Source organism: Trametes versicolor (genome assembly GCF_000271585.1).
Source record: "Trametes versicolor FP-101664 SS1 unplaced genomic scaffold TRAVEscaffold_12, whole genome shotgun sequence".
Lineage (NCBI taxonomy): Eukaryota > Fungi > Basidiomycota > Agaricomycetes > Polyporales > Polyporaceae > Trametes > Trametes versicolor.
Window position 1 is genome coordinate 709,597 of NW_007360332.1, and position 21,314 is coordinate 730,910.

General features: G+C 59.0%; 5 protein-coding genes across 5 annotated transcripts; 4 read left to right on the plus strand and 1 right to left on the minus strand.

Annotated features, from left to right (window-relative positions):
- Positions 1–23: 23 nt before the first annotated feature.
- TRAVEDRAFT_74714 (acetyl-CoA synthetase-like protein) lies at positions 24–2,729 on the plus strand (the record flags this gene model as incomplete). The annotated part of the gene is made up of 14 exons (XM_008045545.1): positions 24–279; positions 343–357; positions 421–447; positions 506–524; positions 586–615; positions 677–1,113; positions 1,175–1,189; positions 1,239–1,285; positions 1,338–1,451; positions 1,511–1,842; positions 1,894–1,987; positions 2,045–2,072; positions 2,128–2,315; positions 2,366–2,729. The coding sequence occupies 14 exons, from the start codon at positions 24–26 to the stop codon at positions 2,546–2,548; spliced, it is 1,785 nt and encodes a 594-aa protein (XP_008043736.1). The 3' UTR covers positions 2,549–2,729.
- Positions 2,730–3,623: 894 nt separating this feature from the next.
- Positions 3,624–6,772, plus strand: TRAVEDRAFT_154838 (uncharacterized protein). Its single transcript, XM_008045546.1, has 18 exons — positions 3,624–4,011; positions 4,080–4,143; positions 4,196–4,676; positions 4,736–4,976; positions 5,043–5,166; positions 5,221–5,296; positions 5,355–5,568; positions 5,624–5,676; positions 5,733–5,746; positions 5,806–5,922; positions 5,981–6,051; positions 6,110–6,132; positions 6,195–6,215; positions 6,276–6,292; positions 6,350–6,382; positions 6,435–6,458; positions 6,518–6,575; positions 6,634–6,772. The coding sequence occupies exons 1-18, from the start codon at positions 3,676–3,678 to the stop codon at positions 6,653–6,655; spliced, it is 1,989 nt and encodes a 662-aa protein (XP_008043737.1). The 5' UTR covers positions 3,624–3,675; the 3' UTR covers positions 6,656–6,772.
- Positions 6,773–7,112: 340 nt separating this feature from the next.
- TRAVEDRAFT_74716 (uncharacterized protein) lies at positions 7,113–9,902 on the plus strand (the record flags this gene model as incomplete). The annotated part of the gene is made up of 7 exons (XM_008045547.1): positions 7,113–7,592; positions 7,651–7,789; positions 7,847–8,036; positions 8,093–8,248; positions 8,315–8,563; positions 8,626–8,735; positions 8,789–9,902. 7 exons carry the CDS (start codon positions 7,113–7,115, stop codon positions 8,845–8,847), a joined length of 1,383 nt encoding a protein of 460 aa, XP_008043738.1. The 3' UTR covers positions 8,848–9,902.
- Positions 9,903–12,185: 2,283 nt separating this feature from the next.
- Positions 12,186–16,423, minus strand: TRAVEDRAFT_74718 (acid protease). The gene is made up of 13 exons (XM_008045548.1): positions 16,363–16,423; positions 16,060–16,301; positions 15,797–16,001; positions 15,668–15,731; positions 15,531–15,603; positions 15,372–15,468; positions 15,181–15,307; positions 14,947–15,123; positions 14,776–14,885; positions 14,620–14,723; positions 14,493–14,561; positions 13,161–13,221; positions 12,186–13,081 (listed from the first exon to the last, which is right to left on the minus strand). The coding sequence occupies exons 2-13, from the start codon at positions 16,222–16,224 to the stop codon at positions 12,492–12,494; spliced, it is 1,842 nt and encodes a 613-aa protein (XP_008043739.1). The 5' UTR covers positions 16,225–16,301; positions 16,363–16,423; the 3' UTR covers positions 12,186–12,491.
- Positions 16,424–18,936: 2,513 nt separating this feature from the next.
- Positions 18,937–20,324, plus strand: LiP8 (prepropeptide lignin peroxidase; the record flags this gene model as incomplete). The annotated part of the gene is made up of 6 exons (XM_008045549.1): positions 18,937–18,997; positions 19,056–19,263; positions 19,322–19,456; positions 19,510–20,056; positions 20,123–20,197; positions 20,256–20,324. The coding sequence occupies 6 exons, from the start codon at positions 18,937–18,939 to the stop codon at positions 20,322–20,324; spliced, it is 1,095 nt and encodes a 364-aa protein (XP_008043740.1).
- Between the last annotated feature and the right edge of the window lie 990 nt (positions 20,325–21,314).

Here is a 21,314-nt window from a genome sequence, read left to right on the forward strand (position 1 = left end):
CGCGACGGAAGTAGACGAGCAAGATGGCGGTAGAAGCGAAGACGAGCGACTCCATCCCGACTGTGTACGCTGATGGCGGGGCGCTCGCGCCTATTCCCGACGACGTGACCATCCCCCAGTTCCTCTTTGACGGCCACCATCCACTTGGCGGTCAAGCTCTCCATCAACGCCCGCCAGCATGGTTTATCGAAGATGCGACGGGTCGCGAGGTCACCGGCGACCAGGTGCGCGCACGCGTCTGGGGTCTCGCCAACGCCATGAGCATACGTTGGAATATTGGTGAGTGGACACAGGCTCAACCTCACATTACGATAATGCTGACGGCTGTGAAACACGGTATAGGTGATGGTGATGTTGGTGCGTTCACCCCGTTGTTATGTCCTGGAAAGCGTCATGTGCTCATTTATTTACTACGCTCAGTATGCGCATACGGGCCAAATCACATCGGTATGTGTTTTCCCTAGAGCAATGGTATAACTCGTGTAATTGACGACATACTCTCTAGATTATCCTGTTGTTATATGGTACGCAGTGTCTTCCGCCTAGTCTGTTATCTCGCAAACTGATTTTATGCGAATTGCACAGGGCAACGCACCGTGTTGGCGGTATCTTCACGTATGTTCTCGTCCATATTCCAAGGCCTACTATCAGTCGGGTACTTACACTTTCGTGACAGAGGCGCTAACCCCGCATATACGGCCGACGAGCTCGTATACCAGATTCAAACCGCCAAGGCCACCGCGCTCTTCATCCACCCAGACTCGCTTAAGGTCGGGCTCGAGGCCGCGCGCATTGCTGGCATCCCACTTGACCGTGTCGCGCTCTACGACACCCCGTCAGGTGGTCAACATCTTACTGTCGACGATTTGGTCCGGGAAGGGCTCGCACAGACGAAACGCTGGGTCGAGCCGGTCCTGAAGCCGGGCGAGGGCAAGACGAAGCTTGCGCTGCTGTTCTTCTCGAGCGGAACGACCGGTCGGCCAAAGGCGGTGATGATACCGCATTACGCGATTATTGCGAACGTCGTGCAGATGAAGCAATATGCGGATATACACGACGTCGGCACGCCCATAGAGAAGCAGCGATATGCGCCTGGTGATCGCGTGCTTGGAGGTATGTGCTCAATGGCGATCTTTTCGTGAAGTGGACGCATATACTCACATAACTGCTCTAGTTCTGCCTTTCTATCGTTCGTAACACAATGCGCAAGACGAGGGCCTCTCTGATTAGGCTTTCAGATATTTATGGTGTCGTCGTTAGCTTGCACTACTTCATGCTTTGCGGGGTATGCCTACGTCTTTGCTCCAGTTACAAAGATTCGCTAAATTGTCATATAGGCTACCCTCGTCATCGTGCAGCGCTTCAACCTGCGAAACGCACTGGACAGCATCGTGAAGTACAAAGTCGCACATCTGGCGCTCGTCCCGCCCATGATTGTCCTGCTATGCAAAGTCCGTCTCACCTTTGCTTCATACCCTGCCCGCGTCCATAAGCTCACACTTTCTCCCAGGACCCGATAGTAAAGAAGTACGACCTCAGCGGCGTGAAGATGACGACAAGCGGCGCGGCGCCGCTCAGCGCGGAGCTCACGAACCAGCTCGCGCGCGTGCTTCCAAACAGCGGGATCGGGCAGGGCTACGGCATGACCGAGACGTGCACGACCGTGTCCTTCCCGCAGCTGACGATGCGCATCGGGACGCCCGGGAGCGCGGGCGTGCTCATCCCGGGCACGCAGGTGCGCATCCTCAAGGCGGACAATACGTGGGGCAAGCCTGGCGAGACGGGCCAGATCGTGGTCACGGGCCCGAGCATGGCGATTGGGTACCTGAATAACCCGGAGGCGTGAGTCTCAGGTAGTAGGATATGTATGCCAGATGCTGATTGATTACGCAGGACGGCGGAGACTTTCAAGGATGGCTGGGTGTATACCGGCGATGAAGGGTACGTCAACGAGAAGAAGGAGCTGTACATCGTGGACAGGATCAAGGTAGGCCCTTCCGCAGCCGACACCCCATACCATCCGATGCTAATTCCTTCTTTGCAGGAACTTATCAAGGTTCGCGGCTTCCAAGGTATGTCACGGGCGTACGCGTTTATGTTAGTCCACGGCGCTGACGCCGCATACAGTCGCCCCTGCGGAACTAGAAGGCCTGCTGCTCGACCACCCCGACGTCGCCGACGTCTGTGTCATCGGCGCGCCCGACGAGTACTCCGGCGAGCTCCCGTTCGCGTTCATCACGCCCAAGGAGGAGACGCAGGCGCGCATCTCCCGCGCTCCAACGGAGGAGCAGCGCGTGCGCGACGCGATCACGGAGGTGAGCCCTTGTCTGTTGACATCCATCTCCGCTCGCTGACGGCCCCGCAGTACGTCACGAAGCACAAGACGCAGTACAAGTGGCTCGCGGGCGTGATGTTCATCGACGTGGTGCCGAAGAACCCGAGCGGGAAGCTCCTGCGGCGCCTCCTGCGCGACAAGCTGAAGGAGCTCATGAAGGAGGGCAAGGTTACGATCACCCCACCCGGCGCAAAGACGCGTGCGAAGCTCTGAGTCTTTGGGATATTCATTGTCATAGGGGACCGGGGTGTATCTCAGACTCTAGGTGTGTCTTGACGCGCACATATTTCCTCGCCCTACGGATGTCACTCTTGTACTATAGGACTACTTGGATTTGTGTAGATTAGAGCGATTGGAAAGCGTATACTATCAATGGACGAGTCATCGTCGCTTCATCTGACAAAGCCTCGGTCTTGAATTCAACTTGAGGACCTTCGGCCTCCGGTTCGAAATGAAGGCATGAGCAACGAGACTACAGCGTCAGTACATGGGCCTCTATAAGCCTCTTAGCATACCTATACGTACGAGATGCTTAGATATATAAAGCTCCGGCGCGCGAAGTCAATGGAGATGGCTTGTATGCTGACATTCCGGTGGCAACTTTGCCAGCATTTCCAAAAGTCTGAATCAGGTCCATGTGCTACTCTTCGCTTGCAACCACCACCACCCTGTACGAACTTTGTCCACTGTGCTCTACAGCTATCCACAACATGTTTGCCTACCATGCGACCACTTCCGATATGGTGCACGCCACTAACCAGGACGTCGCAATTGAAGGCGCGGCGAAACAGCTCAGCAGAAGCAGCCCTCGCGGACCTAGCACGGCCGAAGACGTTCTATATAGCCGCTTATCGCCCAATGCAAGGATGCCAACGATCGCGGTGCATTTTCCCCTGTGAGAGAGACGTGCTGAGAAAGGCGGTCGGCAGCAGTCCATGTCATCAGCGCGACGCGCACGCGCACATGGCCCCGCGGGGACGGGCGCAGCCTCGACGCTCGCACCCTCCCCCTCGCCCACATGCTCCTGTCGCGGGCTCCCTCTCCGCCGGGCCATCGCTGCACACGATATCTGGAATCGCGAGATTTATGTATCAGAGTCGCGACGCTTCTTCTCGGGGCGTCGCATCACCCCAGGAACCCTGCGGCGAGCGATCCAGCGCGTTGGAGACTGGCATCATTGGCCGTCGCCCGGAGCGCATCGCGCCCGAAGGGACGACCGGACGAGTGCGAGACATGTATAAATACGCGGCGCGGACCGTCGGGGAGAGGACGTGCCCTCACGGTCTGAGGACGCTGCCGCTCGCCCGGGTACTCGTTTGCACACACTCTGCTCACGGACCATGTCGCCTTCACTCGGCCGTCTCGCGGCCCTCGCTGCAGCCCTCAGCGCCGTGCCCGCCGCACTCGCCGCCCCGGCCACTGTGGCCGCGGCCGCGGCGGCAGACCCATGCTTGAAGATCGCGGGCAAGACGTTCGTGCCGCCCGCGGACGCGCTCGCGTGCATGAAGTCGTTCCCGTTCAACGAGACGCTGCGGCAGAACGTGCTCGACGTGGTCTCGCGTGTGTTCGATTTCTACACGTTCGAGGACTACTACCTCAAGTCGCCCGCGCCGTTCCAGGACTCGACGACGAACATCCGCGCGCAGCTCGCGAGGATCAACCAGACGCACTACGCGGTGAGTACTCGGCGCTCGCGGAGATCACGGTGTGGCCCCCATCCTTCAAATTCTGAACGCGCGCACAGACGGACTTTGACTTCAACAAGGATCTGTATGACTTCACCACCCAGCTCAACGATGGGCACACCCGTGAGTACCGCGCTCCTCCCTCCCCAGCTCGCGCTCAGCCTGCGCCCCCTAGGCTGGTTCCCCGACTGCGCCACGTCCTTCCAGAACATCCTCCCCGCGCCGATCGTGACGCTCGAGGAGAACGGGCAGCAGAGCGTGTTCGTCGCGCCGGACTCCGTCGCGTTCATCAACCAGCTCGGCACCGAGTTCACCTCCTTCTTCGACTCCATCAAGTTCGACTGGCAGCGCCTCGCGGGCGCCCGTGTGCTCGCGATCGAGGGCGTCGACCCGTACGCGTACGCGGTCAAGATCGCGGAGACGCAGTCCGGCAACTACCTCGACCTTGGGGTGCGCGTGAACAGCGCGTTCAGCAGCTACCGTATCTCGGGCACGACGTTCTCGCAGCGCCTCGGCGATATCTCGGGCCCGCAGTTCCCGACGCAGAACACGCTCACGCTGAAGCTCATCCCGGTCAACTCGACGCGCGCGGAGACGGTGAAGGTCCCGTTCCTCACGAACTACCTCGGGGCGCCGTTCACGGACGGCGCGGACTTGTGAGTGTCGACGCGCGCGTCCACGTTGGACGTGGAGGCTGACTGTGCGGGCCGTGCAGCTGGGCGGTGAACTGCGCTGCGAAGCCGGACACGAACGGCGTCGACAACAAAGACTCCGCGGTGCTCGCGAATCTGTCGAAGAGACGGACGACCAGGAAGCTCGCAAGGGCCGCGATCGTGGACGTCTCCGCAAAGACCGCGATCGGGCTTCCCTCCGAGTTCCAGCCCACGCTTCCCGCGGTTAACGGCAGCGAGGGCGTGATCAAGTCCTTCATCCTCCCGGACAAGAAGACTGGTGTGGTGCGTATTGGTGGGGCTCTGTGTGAGTGAGGCGACGCTAATAGAGATATTTTTGTGGTTCGCTAGATGTTCGTGGGCTCATTCGAGCCTGATGACTTCGACCAGTTCCAGACGGACGTGCAGGCCACCGTGACACAGTTCCAGGAAGCGGGCGTGAGCCAGCTTCTCGTTGACCTCACTAACAACGGTGGTACGCACGGTTTACCAGCCAGATTCTGCACGCAGAGCTGACCCTCCCTTCCAGGTGGCTTCGTCTGCCTTGGCCAGTTCCTGCACGCCTTCCTCACAGGCACCAAGAGCCTCGGCAGCTTCCAGAACCCGTAAGCCATCTCTCCCCTACAATGCGCCCCCAGCTTTCGCTTAATGCACGTACCAAAGCGGCTTCCAGTCGACGAACCGCGCGAACCCACTCGCGCAGAAGATCCTCGCGTCAGACATCGCGCTCGGCCTGGACTCGAACGTCGCGTTCTACGCCGGGGACAACTGGGCGTTCCTGAACAACACGCAGCGGAGCTCGTCGGACAACTATATGTCCCCGCCGTCGAGCCGGGTCATCAACGGGCAGACGTTCGTCGAGTCGCAGCGCTTCCTTGTCAGTCGATGTGATGTTGTGTAATACGTGAGAGGTGTACTTACGAAGGGCACAGGATGTGTGTCCGTTCAGCGTGGACCTCCCTGAGGACCCTCCGTTCGACCCGAGGTGCGTTTCTTGTTGCTTGCATGATGACGCCGCAACTCAATGCTTGTTTCGTTCAGCAAAATCGCCATCGGTAGGTCTTGCCTGAACGACGTCGTGTCGTCAGCTACTAACGCGCCCTTCGGGATACAGTCGGCAACGGCAATTGCGCGTCGACGTGCGCGATGTTCAGCACGCTCATGAACGAGCGCCACAACACGAAGATCGCGCTCTTCGGCGGCAAGCCCGGGCTCGCGACCCAGTTCAAGGGTACGTAGTCCTCGGGCATCGCGGTGGTGGTGCGCGGATATTGAGCGGGGCTGCGCAGGTATGGCCGGCAACCAGGTGCTGGAGTGGTTTGACATCGACTCGGAGATCAAGACAGCGAACCTGAAGGACGTGAGTGCCGGAGAGAGCATGTGGTGGCTTGGTTTGATGCTAATATGATGGTTTGCAGGACCCCTTGGCGCCCCCGGATTTGTGAGTAGGGTTCGGTGTGGCTTGGTGTACGTTACTGACGAGTGGATTCTGCGATATATCAGGCTCGTCTCTGGTGACTTCCGGTACGCTTCACACGTCTAGTCATTGCCTGACAGCTCGGGCTGACGATACTATCTCCGCAGTCACAACTGGCGTATTGGTGAGCAGCACGCGCATGCAAGACGACGTGGACACACCTGACATGCTTGGTCAACAGCCTACAGCTTCCTCGACGAGACGCTGCCCATTGGTAAGTCGTTGTACAGTCTGTGTAGCTCATCATGATTAACGCGTCCCCACAGAGTACCGCTCAGAGTTGCCCCACTGTCAGTTGCGCAAACCACTCTTCGGCGTGTGCGCGTCTGATCCACATTCTTGCATACAGTCCGCTTCGCGTACACGGCCGACACGTACAACAATCCTCAAAACCTCTGGACCTTCGCGTGAGTGCTTATGCTTTATGTTCAAGTCATAGGTGGCTGAATCGTGCGCGGGCTTCAGGGCGAAGCAGCTCCTTGGGTAATGTAGAGTGGATGACCAGAGGAAGTCAGGAGAGGCACGAAGGTGATGCAGGATGCATGTTGATGAGCTGGGATGTATTACATGATGCATGTATAAGACCAACGAGTGTTGTAGCGGCAAAGCCATTCGGAAACATTCTCAACGAGGAACATACGATTCCACGTGTATTTGTGGCTCGGGAGTCGGCTTGCACAGAGCCGCCTACGGATCCGCCTGACCGTGCCACACCGCGCCTAGCTCTGCAGCCATCTACCGCCACAGACTGCCCCCAGTGGATCGATCGCGCGCGCCATATATCACAGCGCTGAGAGCCTGCCAGAACAGCCAGAACGTGGTAGCTTTCTGACCGTCCACGTCCGACGTCGACCCGGAGTCTCACGCACAGCGCTGCCTCAGCCACATCCTCCGGACAGAACACCCACCCCTGACAAACCTCCAGGTCTCGCCGGACCGCCACGATGGACTTCACGAAGGACACCAACCCCATATTTCCGCCCCCTGAACCGTATCAGCTACCAACGTGCCACCCGAAGGAGCTCGTGCCCATAGAAGCCCCAGCCTCGGGAGCAGAAGCGGCCGGACGCCCGAACCCAGTACCTTCGCCCCCGCGGAACTCTCTCCTCGACGCGTGGTTCACGCTTTCCACCCATCTCGTCCCCTGCGCCTCCCCTCGGACCACCCCGGACATACCGCTCCCGCCGCTGCCGAAATGGTCCCCCAATAAGGACGAGTTCAAGGCGTCCGCCAAGAAGACGGCGGAGACCATCTTGGACGTGAAAGAGAAGCAATGGCGTGGCGAGCTAGACCACCTCCCGCTGGGGCGCAAGTCGATGTGGAACTGCGTGAATCGTTATGTTAGAAAGCAGCACGCGAGCGGGAGTGACCCTGCGGATGGCCTCACGCTGTTCTGCGCTCACGCCAACGGGTTTCCCAAAGAGGTAGGTCGAAAATGTGGTTCTTGATGCTCTGAAGTCTCTATATTCATTTCTTCCGTAGATTTGGGAGCCTGCGTTGCAGCGTCTCATAGAGACTCATGAGGCTCACGCTAAATACGTGATCAGCGAGGTTTGGCTCTGGGAGGCAAGAAACCACGGCGACGCTGCGCTCGTCAACCGAGACCAGCTTGATGGCATTTGTAGGCCCCTTTGTTTTGGCGCATATGCCCATGCTCATGATGATGAACGTACTACAGTCGACTGGCGGGACAACACCAGAGACATCCTGAACTTCCTCTGGCACTACCTGCCCCCATCCGCGTCGGCCGACCCTCTCCCGACGCACCTGCCTCGTCTGCCCCAGGCCGAAAGCGAGCAGCGCCTCGCGCAGGGCTTGCAAGGGCGCAACATCGTATACGTAGCCCACTCCTTCGGCGCATGCAGCACGTAGGTCGTCTAGCTCCTTGACAAACTTGCATTAACAGACCTGATATATGCACCAGCGTCCGGGCTGCGATCTCGCACCCTGTGCTGTTCAAGCACATCGTCCTAGTCGACGCCATGATCCTCCCCGCGCCGTACGCAGAACCAGTGAGCACCCAGCCCACGCGCAACTATGTCCTCGGCGCCGTCGGGCGGCGCGACGGCTGGTCCTCCCGGTACGTCCCAGCCCCATTAGCCCCTCTCCCGCCTCATGAACGTATAATTCTGACACCCTCGGAAAGAGAGGAAGCGCTGCAGCAGTTCTCCGCGATCCCCTTCTTCGCGGCGTGGGACCCCGCCGTGCTCAAGATCTACGTCGAGTGCGGGCTGCACGCGGGGCCCGATGGGCAGCTGAAGCTGAAGATGCCCGGGGTGCAGGAGGCGGTGTGCTTCGCGGAGAACTACGCGCCGTTTGAGTGCTTCGAGCTGCTGTCGGGGTTGGACGAGCGCGTCGAGCTGCGCTGGCTCGTCGCGGGGAAGCTTACCGCACAGTGAGTCCCAATGTGAGAGCACGGCCGGATTGGGCGCGGATGCTGATGCGCGCTGGGTGTAGCGAGCACGAGCTACGGAGGAAGACTGTGTATAGACGGCCGGCGAACTCGTCGCATGTCAGGGTGTTCTCGGCGGGACATCTCATCACGCAAGAGGCCCCGGGCGACCTTGGTAAGTGGTAGGAATGGGAGCTGCTGATGCGAGATACTGATGGGGTTCTGCAGCGAAAGAGATACACGAGTTCTTGAACAGCAGATATGGCACACCGAAGGCGCTGCTATAGAGCGGCCGGGCTAGAGCTACATACACCCGCAGTACATAGACATGTAGGCCACTATAAAGGACGGAATATTTAACGGGATATATATCACAGCGACCTGCAGCAACACAACTCACGAGCCACTCCACCTCCAGCCTCACATCCGCACCCCCGCGACAAGCACGATCGCAACCACGAACGCCGCAAAGATGAGCACGCCGCTCGCCGCCGCCGCCATCCGACACCGCTGGATCCACGGGTCGACGCCCCGCCTGCTCGAGCTCGGCAAGCACCGCTTCAGCTTCCGCGTCGACGTCCCGCTCCCCGTCGACGGCGTGAGCGACTCGAGCGACGGCGCGACGAGCGGGTACCACGACTTCGCCTTGATCCGCCGCTCCGCCGCGCTCTTCACCCGCTCCGGAACAGGCACGCTCCCCGCCCCCTGCTTTTCGCCCTCCTTCGCGTCTGGCAGCGGCGGCGGCGGCCCGCTGTTCTTCCTCCGCCGGTGCCACAGCGGGAGCACCGGCCCCGTCTCCGCCGCGAGCCCGTCCGTGCTGACTGCGCCCGCGCGCGTGAGCAGCCACCCGCCGATGAGCCAGCACCACGGCGCGACGAAGCCCAGCCAGAACAGCATGCACGCGTGGCTCGGCTGCGCCTTGTGCTTCGGGACGGCCCCGGGGGGCAGCACGAAGCGGTCGGAGCCGAACGAGAGGCCCTTGAGCCAGCGCCGCTGGAGGAACGACTCCGAGCTCGACGCTGGGGACGCGCTGCGCGTGTACGTGCGCGGCGTGCCCGGGCCCGTGCTCACGGTCGGGGGGCGCAGGCTGGAGCGGGAGGTCGGGCGCACGACCCCGAACTCGGCGTTCAGCAGGTCGACGTCGAACAGGCCCGCGGGGAGCGGCCGGGTGCCGCGCTGCGTCGCGTCGGTTTCTTCGGTATCCGTGCCGTCTGTGCCAGTGGAGTGCGCGTAGTCGTGTGCAACGAAGATGGGCGGGCCCGCCTCGGCGTCGGGCGAGTTGAGCGAGGGCGCGGTGATGAAGCTCGCGCTCGTGCGCGCGGACGCGCCGTCCTCGTAGATCACGGACACCTTGTTTGTCTGGATGGGGCTCCCGATCACGGTGGGGAGCGCGGGCGGGGGCAGGCGAGATTTCCGTGGGGGTGGGGCGAGCAGCCCGGGGGAATGAGGCCCATGCGGGACACCAACTGCGTTCTGGAAGTCGGGGCGTAGATCGAGGGGTGGGATAGTGGGTGCGGCGGTGGAGATGTTGGACCGGAACGTGCTGTTGGATGTTTGGCTTGTGGAGCGCTTCAGGGGCCGGTTGAGGAATGCGTTCTGTGCTGGGGAAACCCCACCTGCGCAGCATCCGGATTGAACACTGTACAGCACGCGAAGGTGTGCGTGGTACTCACCTAGTCTGTCGAAGGTCTTGGTCGAGTCCGGTGTCCGGAGGCCGCTGTCCATCGACACCATGCGCTGCGGCGGGAAGTGGTGCAGCTCGTGTATCGGCGACAGCGGCTTCGGCACGTTCGCGCTGCGGCTCGAGTGCACGCTGTCTCCGTCCGAGTCCTCCGAGGCGTTCGCCGAGTCCGCGGTGAACCCCACCGAGAGCGAGCTGCGCTTCCCCACTGAGCTCGGCCGATACGTCTGCGACGTGGATGCAGTCGACAGGGGTGTCGGCAGGAGCGAGGGCGAGGACGCGGATGCGGTGCGGTTCATCCCTTGTGTGCCCCACATGGGCACTTGCGTGTGCGAGGATGCGGGGCTTTCCTGCCCACTCTGCCGCGGCTGTTGCTGCTGTAGCAGGCTCGGGGTGGGTGTCTTCCAGGAGACGTGTGAGGGTCCTGCGCGCGGGGATTCGGGCATGCCGCTGTGGAGGGAGAGGTGCGAGGCGGCGTAGTGCCGGCCGAGGAGTGGCGCGCTGTCCGAGTGTTGCGACGACCCGAGGACGAGACGGAGACTGTTCTCGTTCGTCCCGTTCGCTTTCGATTTGGAGTCTGCGTCCTTTTCGGTGTCAACAAGGGGGCGCGCCTGGTCCGAGTTTGCAGCCGGGCTGGGCTGGAAGATCCGGGAGAGCGAGCTGAGCATCGTTAGATGGTGCACCGAGAGGTCAGTAGTATGTTCAGAGGTCAAGTCGTGGGCCTGCCAGGGAGGGCAGAGAGGAGAAGGTGTAAGAAGTAACGTACGAGGGCAGTTATACAGCAGGGCGCGCTGCGCCACGGGGCAAGGGCCGGATAGCGGGAAGTACAGGCGTTCTCGCCTCGTGCGGCGCGCAGATGAACGCCATGCGCACGCCGGTGGGAGGCTGACGGCGGCGAGGCTCACTTGCAGTATGGCCTGGATACGTCAGGCCGCCGATCATCGTCACCGTGAAGGATGAGAATGCGGCTTTGGCGCCCTCGGCGCAACGGGTGCAGCGTCGGTTGGGATCGCAATCCACATCCGCGAGCGGCTGACGAGCAAGCGGTCGATGATCATTATGCAACACAACGCACTGACTCGCGCGATACAACACGCACCTCGTATGATACAACCCGTGTTGCGTCATCATAATCAAAGGGCAACATCCGCTGCCTATCGCCCAAGACAACCTGCAAAAGATGAACCCGCAACTCATATACCCTACCGAGAATGTCGGAGCGTACATGCTGGGCATGTGGCAACTGATTCGTTGTGGAGAAGCAAATGAGATTGCTATGATTGCACTGGGGATGACCAAATGAACAGCAACGTGTGACGCATATCTGAGAGATCAGTACGGTAAGTCGAGAAGCGGATGTGCAAGGATTTCATCATGTGCTGACCAGGAATAGTGGATTGTACAGCTTCGCCCATGCCATGGGCAGTCGGATGCACAAGAGCAAAACCTTTGAGCTCATTTGCCGCGGTAGGATGTCCTCGACTTGCATGCTCTCGCCCAAAGATACCAGAGCTGGAACGTCCGGACGGTCTTCGCAGTGGTAGCCGCCAAAGCCAAATGGTACAACCTCCGGAGCCATGTATTGGACGCGCGAGGTGTCAACCTGACTCAGTGAGACAGCGGAGCGGAGCGCCGATACTGAACACTAGTCAGCTGAACACCGGAGACACCTCAAGAGCGGCAGCGCACCTAGGAATAGACCGTTGCTGTTGACGACACAAGCAGATGCTCCGTCCCACGGTGCGAGACAGCATATGTGAATCAGGGGAGCAGGAACTGACGGGGTCCAGGTGGATGAGCTGCTAATGGAGGAGGATAGGGTGATACAGATCTCTCCACGAAAGTGAAAGCGATTCACAAATTCTGACGATGGGGAGGAATAGAAGGATACAAACACAAGAGATCGAGCGGATAGCACGAAAGCAGGGAGAACACGCGGGTGAGGGAAGCGGTGCGAGCGAGATGGATGATAGATGGTAAAGAGCGACGTGGGGGACGCATCGTACAAACAACATAGCAGCGGTCAGTATACATTAATCTCCATAGATTAGGCAGGTGCGTCCGACCGAGCCAAGGACGAGCAGCAGAGAGGAGGATGCGAGCGTGGTGCGAGGGTATCGCGGCAAATATTGAGGCCGGTCGGTATGTGTGGGTGTATGTGTATATGCAGAGAGAGGTATGGGAGAGAAGCACGTCGAGACGTCGGCACACTGCAGTATCCAAGAGGGCGTGGGTCCAGTGCGGGCGCGATTATGCTGCGATCGCTTCCTGGGTCGTCTCTAGGGCGGCGTCCGCGGGGGTATGGGAAGCGGGTATGCTGGAGGCCGCCTTAGTGGAGGGTACTTCCTCATCGGTATGTGCGGGGAGCGTCAAGCCGGGCACATCGTCCTCGAGCGCTGCTGCGAGGATGTCCTCAGTGACCGTCGTCTCTGCGGCCTCCGGCGATGCGTCTTCTTCTGCAGCTGCTGAGCCCTCCGCCTTGCTCGCGCCCTCGTCTGCGACTTTCTCCGGGGTGACGGTCGCCTTCAACTCCGGGGAGTCCGGAAGAGGGACAGCAGCTGCCTCCTCCGTGCTACCCTCCGCTGGCGCCTCCCCGTCGACAGCGTGTGATGTCGAGGCGACCTTGCCATCCTCGAGCTCGACCTCGCGCACACCCTCAGTCACCTCCTTCACCTCTTCGGTCTCCTTCCCCGGCTGGCTAGGCGACTGGTCCCGCTTGCTCTCTGCCTGCTCTTCAAGCTCCGCGCGCTGCTTCTTCGCCGAAGGCGTCGTCTCGCGCTCCTCCTGCTCGTCCGTGCTCAGCCTCCGCTTGCGGCCGATCTGAGGAGCCGTGGAGGTCGCTATATGCGGCAAAAGCACGCAGACCGCGCGTCAGACGCGTGTTCGGAACGATCGGTGCAATTGATGCTCATTACGCACCGTCTTCGCTCCAGGGCCTGTCCGGGCGCGGGAAGAACGAGCTCGAGATGCGGCGGATGATCTTGTACATCGTCGGGAACGGGTATAACGCGTAGGTCGTAAAGGGGGCGGGGGGACGGGCGGGGCGGAGACGACGAGCCGAGGTTCGATGATCGCGAGCGCGACGCGACGTGGCGCCGTATATGTAAAATCCCTCTGGTTTGCGCTTGTTTGGCTTCCCCCAATCCTTTCCCGCATCACGATCACGTGGGCGGCGCGTCGCGTCGCGGGGCTATTGTCCCCGACGCCCTCCCAGCGGGGAGGCTGTTGTCCATCTGCCGTCAGTGTCGCATCGGAAGTCGCGGTTCAGAAGGTAGAAAGAAGTGAATGGAAAATGGGGAGTTCGCACGACGCGAAGAGCTTCGATAGAGGTCGCCTTGGGGTTATGCGGTCGATACGGTGAGACGACGCGGGGAGGGAGACGGTCGAACGCGCACGATGTGGTTCGAAAGGGAGGGGGGAATTTGGGTTTCATTTGACCGCATATCCTCGCCCTTAAGCACCAGTCCTGCGCGGCCCCGCAACCGTGCTCGCTGCCGGGGCCCTTCGCGTTTGTCTACACATATGTCAGAACAAGTCCGTAAGTGGAAAGAAGAGTCGTCGACTGTCCACAACGCCACACGTCGATCTCGAAGGAAAGACTACACGCGAAGGCGTGCCGCCCGACACATCTTCTATTGACGTGCGCGCATCGCCCCGACTCGATGGCAGGAGATCGCGCCAAAGCCTGCTGCTGCCTACCGTCTTCGAGACCTTCATGTTTTGCTGAGGCGACGTCTGTAGTGAGGGGTGTGGTGATGAGACTATGCGAACCGGAGCAGCAGTACGAAACCTGCACGAGCAGGGACAATAGGAGTGGGAAAGAGATAAAGAGAAAAGAGTCGGTGAGAGAGCCTGACAGAAAGTTGAGAGAGAGAAGTATTGAAGATCGAAGCAAGCGGAACGTAGCACGTCGTCTTTCGCGTCTGTCATACGCCACCGATCTCGAAAGGCGGGTGGTGCCGTGCTCGGCTGTTTTCTGTCCTGTACGATCTTGTGGTCTAAAGCGTTCAGTAACGTCACACTTTCGACACAGCGGTGTTGTCAAACATGATTTTTATTTCTTGGTAGGCGAAAGTGACATCGAAATAAAGATAGAACGAGGACGACACATGCAGCAGCAGCGAACCCATACAACGCCAACCCACGGAAAGGATTGGGACGAGAGAGGCTAGGAGACCTGAGCATCTCAACTACGGTCTCTTCCAGCGCGGGAAGAGACGATGGGGTTGAAGGCACTATTCCCGCCTTTACCATGAAAGCCTCAATGCGGGCTGTGTTCATTGCGTCAAACTCCCTGGAAGCCTCCTCCGCATCTGTGATCTGTGTGACCGCAAATGACGTCAACATCGGTGTAGTCGCGGACCTGAATATGACTTACACTGAGTATTTGTATGTACGGCGCCGTGTTCGCGGGATCATCCACGTCCCCGTAGTTGAACAACATGTATGTGTTCCGTAGAACGTTGAGGCCAATCAAGAACGCTGCGGCGGAGTATCAGTATCTATAGTGCAAATGCAACCGGTGGATACATACGTATCCTCGGGTCAGTGTTGGGTTGGAAAAGACTCCTGCAGAGCACCGTCCCTTCTTGTACGTCGTACACTTCGGTCATGTCCAGCGGATGGATGGGGTAGACAACATCGCTAAATCCGAACGTCATAATTTAGCACCTCGTTTCGTCGGTGAAAACCATGGCAGACGAACCCGAACATGACCGAGACGTTCATCCTCGTATCGCATGGTACACTCCAGGCGCCATCATCTAGCAGGGAGGATCCTTGAACGGGGCTATAAATCGCCGCTAGGTATTCCGGCGGGATGTACGCCCCAAACGCGCCGGTGTCTAACATCATTCCGTAATTTACCACGGCGCTATTGGTGCTAATAGGAATGTTAGCAATACAGACGTTGGTCTCTAGAGCGACTGTGTGAACCTACGCAGCAGAAACATTAGGCGCGGCCCCGTTCACCAAGAATCCTCCCGAGGATACGTCCCACACTCGTCCTGTGGCAAGCGGCAGTTTCGGCATATCGACGATTTCCGCACGAGTGGAGGGGACTTCGCCTGTAGTTCCCAATAGATCAATGAGTCCAATTTTCCGTGCACAGCCCTGTCAGATGCGACTTACCTATAGACAAATTCCCGCCTTGCACCACGCCAGCATGGTCCCTCGTCCCAAACCCGATGGCAAAGAAATTCCCAAGAGATGTATGCTGTTTGAACATCTGAGAATAGCATTGGAGTTTTGTTAGCTGGGGGTGCCGGCGCTGCCCCTGAGGCAACTCACATTGTACAAAAATGTCTTCTCGTTCCACTGCGAGCTAGACAGCGCGTTCCGGACGACACTCCACTGACCCGGTCTATCATGGCAAACCGTCAATTCATCGTCGATCAGCCAAACGGACCATATACATATAAACTCACGGGCCTAAACCTAAGATTCCCTGGTCGCCATACTGCGTAACTGCGGGCGCGCCGAGTACGTTGACTGTCCTGGCAATCGCCGCTCAGCCACCCGCCGTGAAGCGGGAAAGTCTATTTATGGGGGCGTACCAAAAGCTTGGCTGTGCACGGTCAGGCTTCCCATTCCGACGTTCGCCAGTTGCGCCGTGCCCCGGGCAGTGGTGTCCGATCCGTTCAGCCCGTAGTTGAGCTGAATGGGGAGCTCGGTGTCCTGGAGCTCTGGGGCAGACAATACACCGGAAAGCAGTATGCTGGTGTCTACCCACAGGTCCGCGCTCCCCGTGTCCAGAATTAGCTGCGGGAGATGTCAGTCAACGGCCCTTTGCAGTATACAATCGGACACGACGGCTCACCTCGAACGTCTCGCCTGCAACGGACGCCGGGACGACATATATCTGGCGCCGCGTGTCCTTCGCCTGGTCGGACCCATTTCGCAGCTCCGGCAGCGGGGCGAGCTTGAACGGGATGCTCACCCCCGAGGCCACGAGCTTCCCTTCGGCGGCCGCGAAGGGCGGCATGCCCGGAGGTGGAACAACAGCCGCAGCACGGCTTAAGGGGGTTGCAAAGAGGAGCGGGACCAGAAGCCCGTAGAGACCTACAACATCGAGCATAGTTGAGTCAACGCTTCCCAAGACAACCGGTATATATGCACTCACCTCGTCGCTGCGCAGCTGCCACAGACGCCTCTGACGCCGCAGCGGTGGCGGCGGTCGTCCCCGTATCAGGTCAGTCAGAAAGATTGAGCTCGTTCGAAGTACTGTTCAACAGATGAGGGCATGCTCTCTGTGTCAGAGCCCCTTGATATCCAGTTCGCGTTGTGAGATTCCCCTGCGGCGGCTACATTCCGAGGAGACGACAAATTCAGGCCAGGGTCAGCAGCTCTGCGCGGATGCGCATATGGTGGGGGTGCCTGGAGAGGAACATGTCGGTTGAGGATGGATCGGCGTGCTCGCGTGGGTCCGCGGGGATGGGATTGGTTCGTTCGCCCCGCGGTGGCGGTCCGCGGCCGCGCTTCTACTGAACGCCCGCTCTGGGCCTGGTCCAGTGCCTGAGCGAAATGATGGACCCTTGCAAGTTGCAGTGCCCTGTATACTTCTGTCACCTTTTACGTCGATTGGGAGAGCCTGACAATGCTTCATGGGAGATGCGCTGAAAGACCGGGCGATAGTCGCGATGTTCAGAACTACAGCAGGGTTGAGTAGGTGTAAGCCTGCTGTTCAACGAACTTAATGCTTGATAAGGTTCAGGAGTTTCAAATCTAGTCGGGGTTTCGCAGTGTGGCAGGCACAACCCTCCTTATTCATTCGGAGATTGATTTCAAGTGGCTGAACCTCGGTCGATATACAGTGCACATCTCTCGCTCTGACGTCGACCTTGCGTCGACTTCTCTGAACTCGAGAGACTCTTCCCATATCGCTGGCACGACTTTCAAAAACGACGCACACTGTTTGGCTTAAAGTCTGACGATTATACTGCTTTGGAAGTCGCTGCACTGGCATCGGTTGGCAGTGCCGGTCATGCAGCGCAACGTAGTCATACACAGGGAGCACGGCGTGTTGTCACCTCTGGACCGCTAGCTTGAAGTATATAGGAATTGGACTCGGACCAGGCAAGTAAGTAGAATTGTTTTCGTGTCCTATGGGCACCAACCTGCCAGGTACGTCTAGCTTACCATCGAATATGTCGATGCGTAGCTGAAGTTATGTGTCTAGTCATTTGCCCAGGACCAGGATATGACGTCGACTGCCTATGCATACCATCGAATCCACATTAATGTGTCGATTCCCCCAGGCTGTCAAAAAACATTGACAGTTCCCACAGGTCTGTTATAACGTCCCCACGAGCTTCTCAAAATACTTGGCTATAAACGGACATGGGAGAACGCACCTTTTTGGTGCTATTCCGGGATGATGTTTATTGACATGAGGCACACTTCAGCGGCACAGTCTACCCACGTCTGTTTTCAACTCCTTCTACCGGTCCTCAACCGGTGGTTGCGGTGAGAATACATACGCGAACGTCCGCGCACGGCCGGGAATATCAACGGCACCGCGACGGCATGGGCTATTTGAGTTCACCATATTGTGTTGGTCTATCTGTTCTTGGATTTGTGTTTGGTACGTTTTACATTATCAGTCATGTTTCGCCTTCCCTGCCCTTCGGTAGTGAGGATAAGGTGTCGCCCTTCATTTGGCGCATATGACGATATGATACACATCACTCAATCGTCCGAAACCAGGTTTAAACAAGCATCCTCTCACCGTCGCACGGCAACTTATACCCGAGTCACGGTAAAAGGATCATTCCTAGATTGGGATTACTGTTGTCCGCTACAACAGGCCCCGACAGGCAAAAGTTGCGGCTCCTCGGCTGGCTCTTTTTCCACAGACTGTACAGCATTCAGTGTGCGCCCTGATTACACAGGGACATCTTCCTCACTTTCCGGTGGGGGTGTCCTTCATTCCATTGCGAACACAGTCGCTCCCGTCTGCCAAGCAATAGAAGGCGTGCCTTCACCTCGGCTGGTGTTACCTTCGGTCCTAGTCGAAGCGCGCTACCGCACATGTAGCTGTGCTGACGGGAACAGTTCACGGACGGGTCCACCGTGCGGTTCCCCCAAGCGCCGCGTTTTCAATCGCTGGGAGGGCATCGATCACGACCCGCTCCTCTGGCCAATGGCAAGGCACATCCGGCCGTTTTGTTTGACGTAGATCCGGGGCCTTGGGCAGCGCCTGAGCAGTGTTCAGAATGCGGCGTGTAGGACTGTAAGTTTTCTCTTCACTCCGCTGGCGGATATGAGAGCCTGCTGACCCCCAATGGCTCTGTATTCACAGCGTCCGTGATCGCGCCAGACATAACGGCACACGCACGAGCAAACGTCCAACAAAGAGGCCCCGAGGTGTCGCACAGAGTGCGGGGATTGGTTGCACGCGCGACCCACCGCGCGACCCCGACGCTGTGGACGCGTTGAGCTACACCAGGAGTGTGGTCGTAGAACATTCAACAGCAAGAATAGCGGAATGTATGCGCTGCTATTGGCCCTGGCAAGGCTACAGGTTCCGCACCGCCTGGTACTCGCGGCACTTCTGCGGCGGAAGCAGCATTGAAAACATTCTGTATGTTTTCTCGTCCATTTTTTCTGCCGTGTTTGACGGGTATAAAAGCAGGGCAACATTGGCGAGACTCCTCAGAGCACTCAAGCATCAGTCCTCCTCACCCCCCAATTCGACATGGGTTTCAAGTCTCTTCTCTCCGTCGTCTCTGCCGCTGCAGCGCTCCAGGGAGCATACGGTGCGTAGGACGCGGTGGATGGCTGTCAACAGTGATCTGACGCATATCTATCTTCTAGCCGCATTAACCCGCCGCGTCGCTTGCCCCGACGGCGTGAACACCGCTACCAACGCGGCGTGCTGCCAGCTCTTCGCCGTCCGCGAGGACCTCCAGCAGAACCTGTTCCACGGCGGTCTCTGCACGGCTGAGGCGCACGAGTCTCTCCGCCTGACCTTCCACGACGCCATCGCTATCTCCCCCGCCCTCGAGGCCCAGGGCATCTTCGGGTACGCTAAGCAAATTTGTGCACTTAGCCAACATCGTTAACCAGGACGCGCTGCTCAGTGGCGGCGGTGCCGACGGCTCCATCGCGATCTTCCCCGAGATCGAGACCAACTTCCACCCCAACATCGGTCTCGACGAGATCATTGAGCTCCAGAAGCCGTTCATCGCCCGTCACAACATCTCCGTTGCCGACTTGTAAGTCCCCGCAGTGAAGCAACGATGGCCTTTGTACTAATTCCTCGGCGCAGCATCCAATTCGCTGGTGCCATCGGTGCCTCCAACTGCGCGGGCGCGCCCCAGCTCGCCGCCTTCGTCGGCCGCAACGACGCGACACAGCCCGCGCCCGACGGGCTCGTCCCCGAGCCGTTCCACACGCCGGACCAGATCTTCGACCGCCTCGCGGACGCGTCGCAGGGCGAGTTCGACCCGATCCTGACCGTGTGGCTGCTCACCGCGCACACCGTCGCGGCCGCGAACGACGTCGACCCGACGAAGTCCGGGCTGCCGTTCGACTCCACCCCAGAGCTCTGGGACACGCAGTTCTTCCTCGAGACGCAGCTGCGCGGGACGAGCTTCCCCGGGTCTGGGGGGAACCAGGGCGAGGTCGAGAGTCCCCTTGCTGGGGAGATCCGCCTGCAGAGCGACCACACGATCGCGCGCGACTCGCGCACGGCGTGCGAGTGGCAGTCGTTTGTCGACAACCAGCCGAAGGCGCAGCAGATGTTCCAGTTCGTGTTCCACGATTTGTCGATCTTCGGCCAGGACATCAACCAGCTCGTTGACTGCACGGAAGTCGTACGTCGCCTCGTTCTACTGTGCCAGAGTACCCCTTGCGCAGGTCACTAAACGCTATCTGGATAGGTCCCCATCCCCGCGGCGCCGCAGGGCCACACGCACTTCCCCGCCGGCCTGAGCAACGCTGACATCGAGCAGGCTGTGAGTACACTCCGCGCACACGCTCTCCTTACCTTTCGACTGACACGTTCACCCATAGTGCGCCGAGACTCCCTTCCCGACCTTCCCCACCGACCCCGGACCCAAGACCGCCGTCGCCCCCGTGTAAGTCGCCGAGCTGATCTCCGTATATGCGCGGTCTTACAAGTCGTCTCTACAGCCCCAAGCCCCCTCCGGCCAGGAAGTAAGGGTCGGAACTTCCAGCTTTGTTAGATTATGGTCGCGCGGGGCAAGGCTTCGTAGTTGATCTTATTAGCTATGCTTGTCGGCCGGTTTTGTACATGGGTGTCCGCTTTGGATAGAGGTTTAAATTCAGGGATTGTCGTTGTCATCTCCTTGGTAGATTTTGTGCGAGAAATGTATTATTTCACCGACTGCCTTTCAAAGGTTCTTATCAAGGCTTATGGGGTTCTGTTGCAGTGCAAGCATAGGCCACCTGAACATCCTCAGGGCTGTACCGGTTCCGCAGGAAATGAGCGTGAAAAGAGTTGCTATGGGCGCTTATGATGAGCGACAACTCAGCGAAGAACGTCCATGGCCTCGCGCGGCCTCAGGACACCTGGGACACCTTTGAGCCTTGGTGCAATATCCGTGGACAATTGGATGGCTCGTCACAGTCAGCCAGCTCGGCATTGACGATATGGTACAACTCCGGGCGCCAAGCAGATGTACAACGACGCAGAGCTCGAGCCTCGCCAAGAACAACGTTAACGCGAGCTCAGGAAAGAACTCCACTAGGACGAGTGCGTACTCATACCCTTTTCTTCGCATTTTTTCTCTCATGTTCTTTGACGCGCAGTTGCACTCTCGAATTCTTGTTTACCACGACGTGGTCAGCAGTGGTCCCGCTGCCTTTCAAGAGAATTGCTGCCGAAACTCCATTGCCTCCCGCCTTCGTGGCAGATTGTCTCCACCGCTAGTGACCGCATCCCCCAGCCTTTTCTGACTGCGACACAACTCTCTTACTCGGGGCCCTGCCAATCCCAATGGCGCCGGCCACGCCAGCTTGTTGAAGCGAACATCATTCATTCATCCTCGCCCTCGGTCCTCGGATATCCCGCCGGCGTTGATGTAGGTGAACATGTTTGGCTGCGTTTTG

Coding starts and splice junctions, on each gene's coding strand:
- TRAVEDRAFT_154838 (XM_008045546.1), top strand. CDS start 3,676: ATGTCGCCTTCACTCGGCCGTCTCGCGGCCCTCGCTGCAGCCCTCAGC. Junction 4,977..5,042: donor CGGACAAGAAGACTGGTGTG/GTGCGTATTGGT, acceptor GTGGTTCGCTAG/ATGTTCGTGGGCTCATTCGA. Junction 6,133..6,194: donor CCCTTGGCGCCCCCGGATTT/GTGAGTAGGGTT, acceptor GCGATATATCAG/GCTCGTCTCTGGTGACTTCC.
- TRAVEDRAFT_74718 (XM_008045548.1), bottom strand. CDS start 16,224: ATGCCGCCCTTCGCGGCCGCCGAAGGGAAGCTCGTGGCCTCGGGGGTG. Junction 14,724..14,775: donor CAACACTGACCCGAGGATAC/GTATGTATCCAC, acceptor ACTCCGCCGCAG/CGTTCTTGATTGGCCTCAAC. Junction 13,222..14,492: donor CCCGCATTGAGGCTTTCATG/GTAAAGGCGGGA, acceptor ACGATGTACAAG/ATCATCCGCCGCATCTCGAG.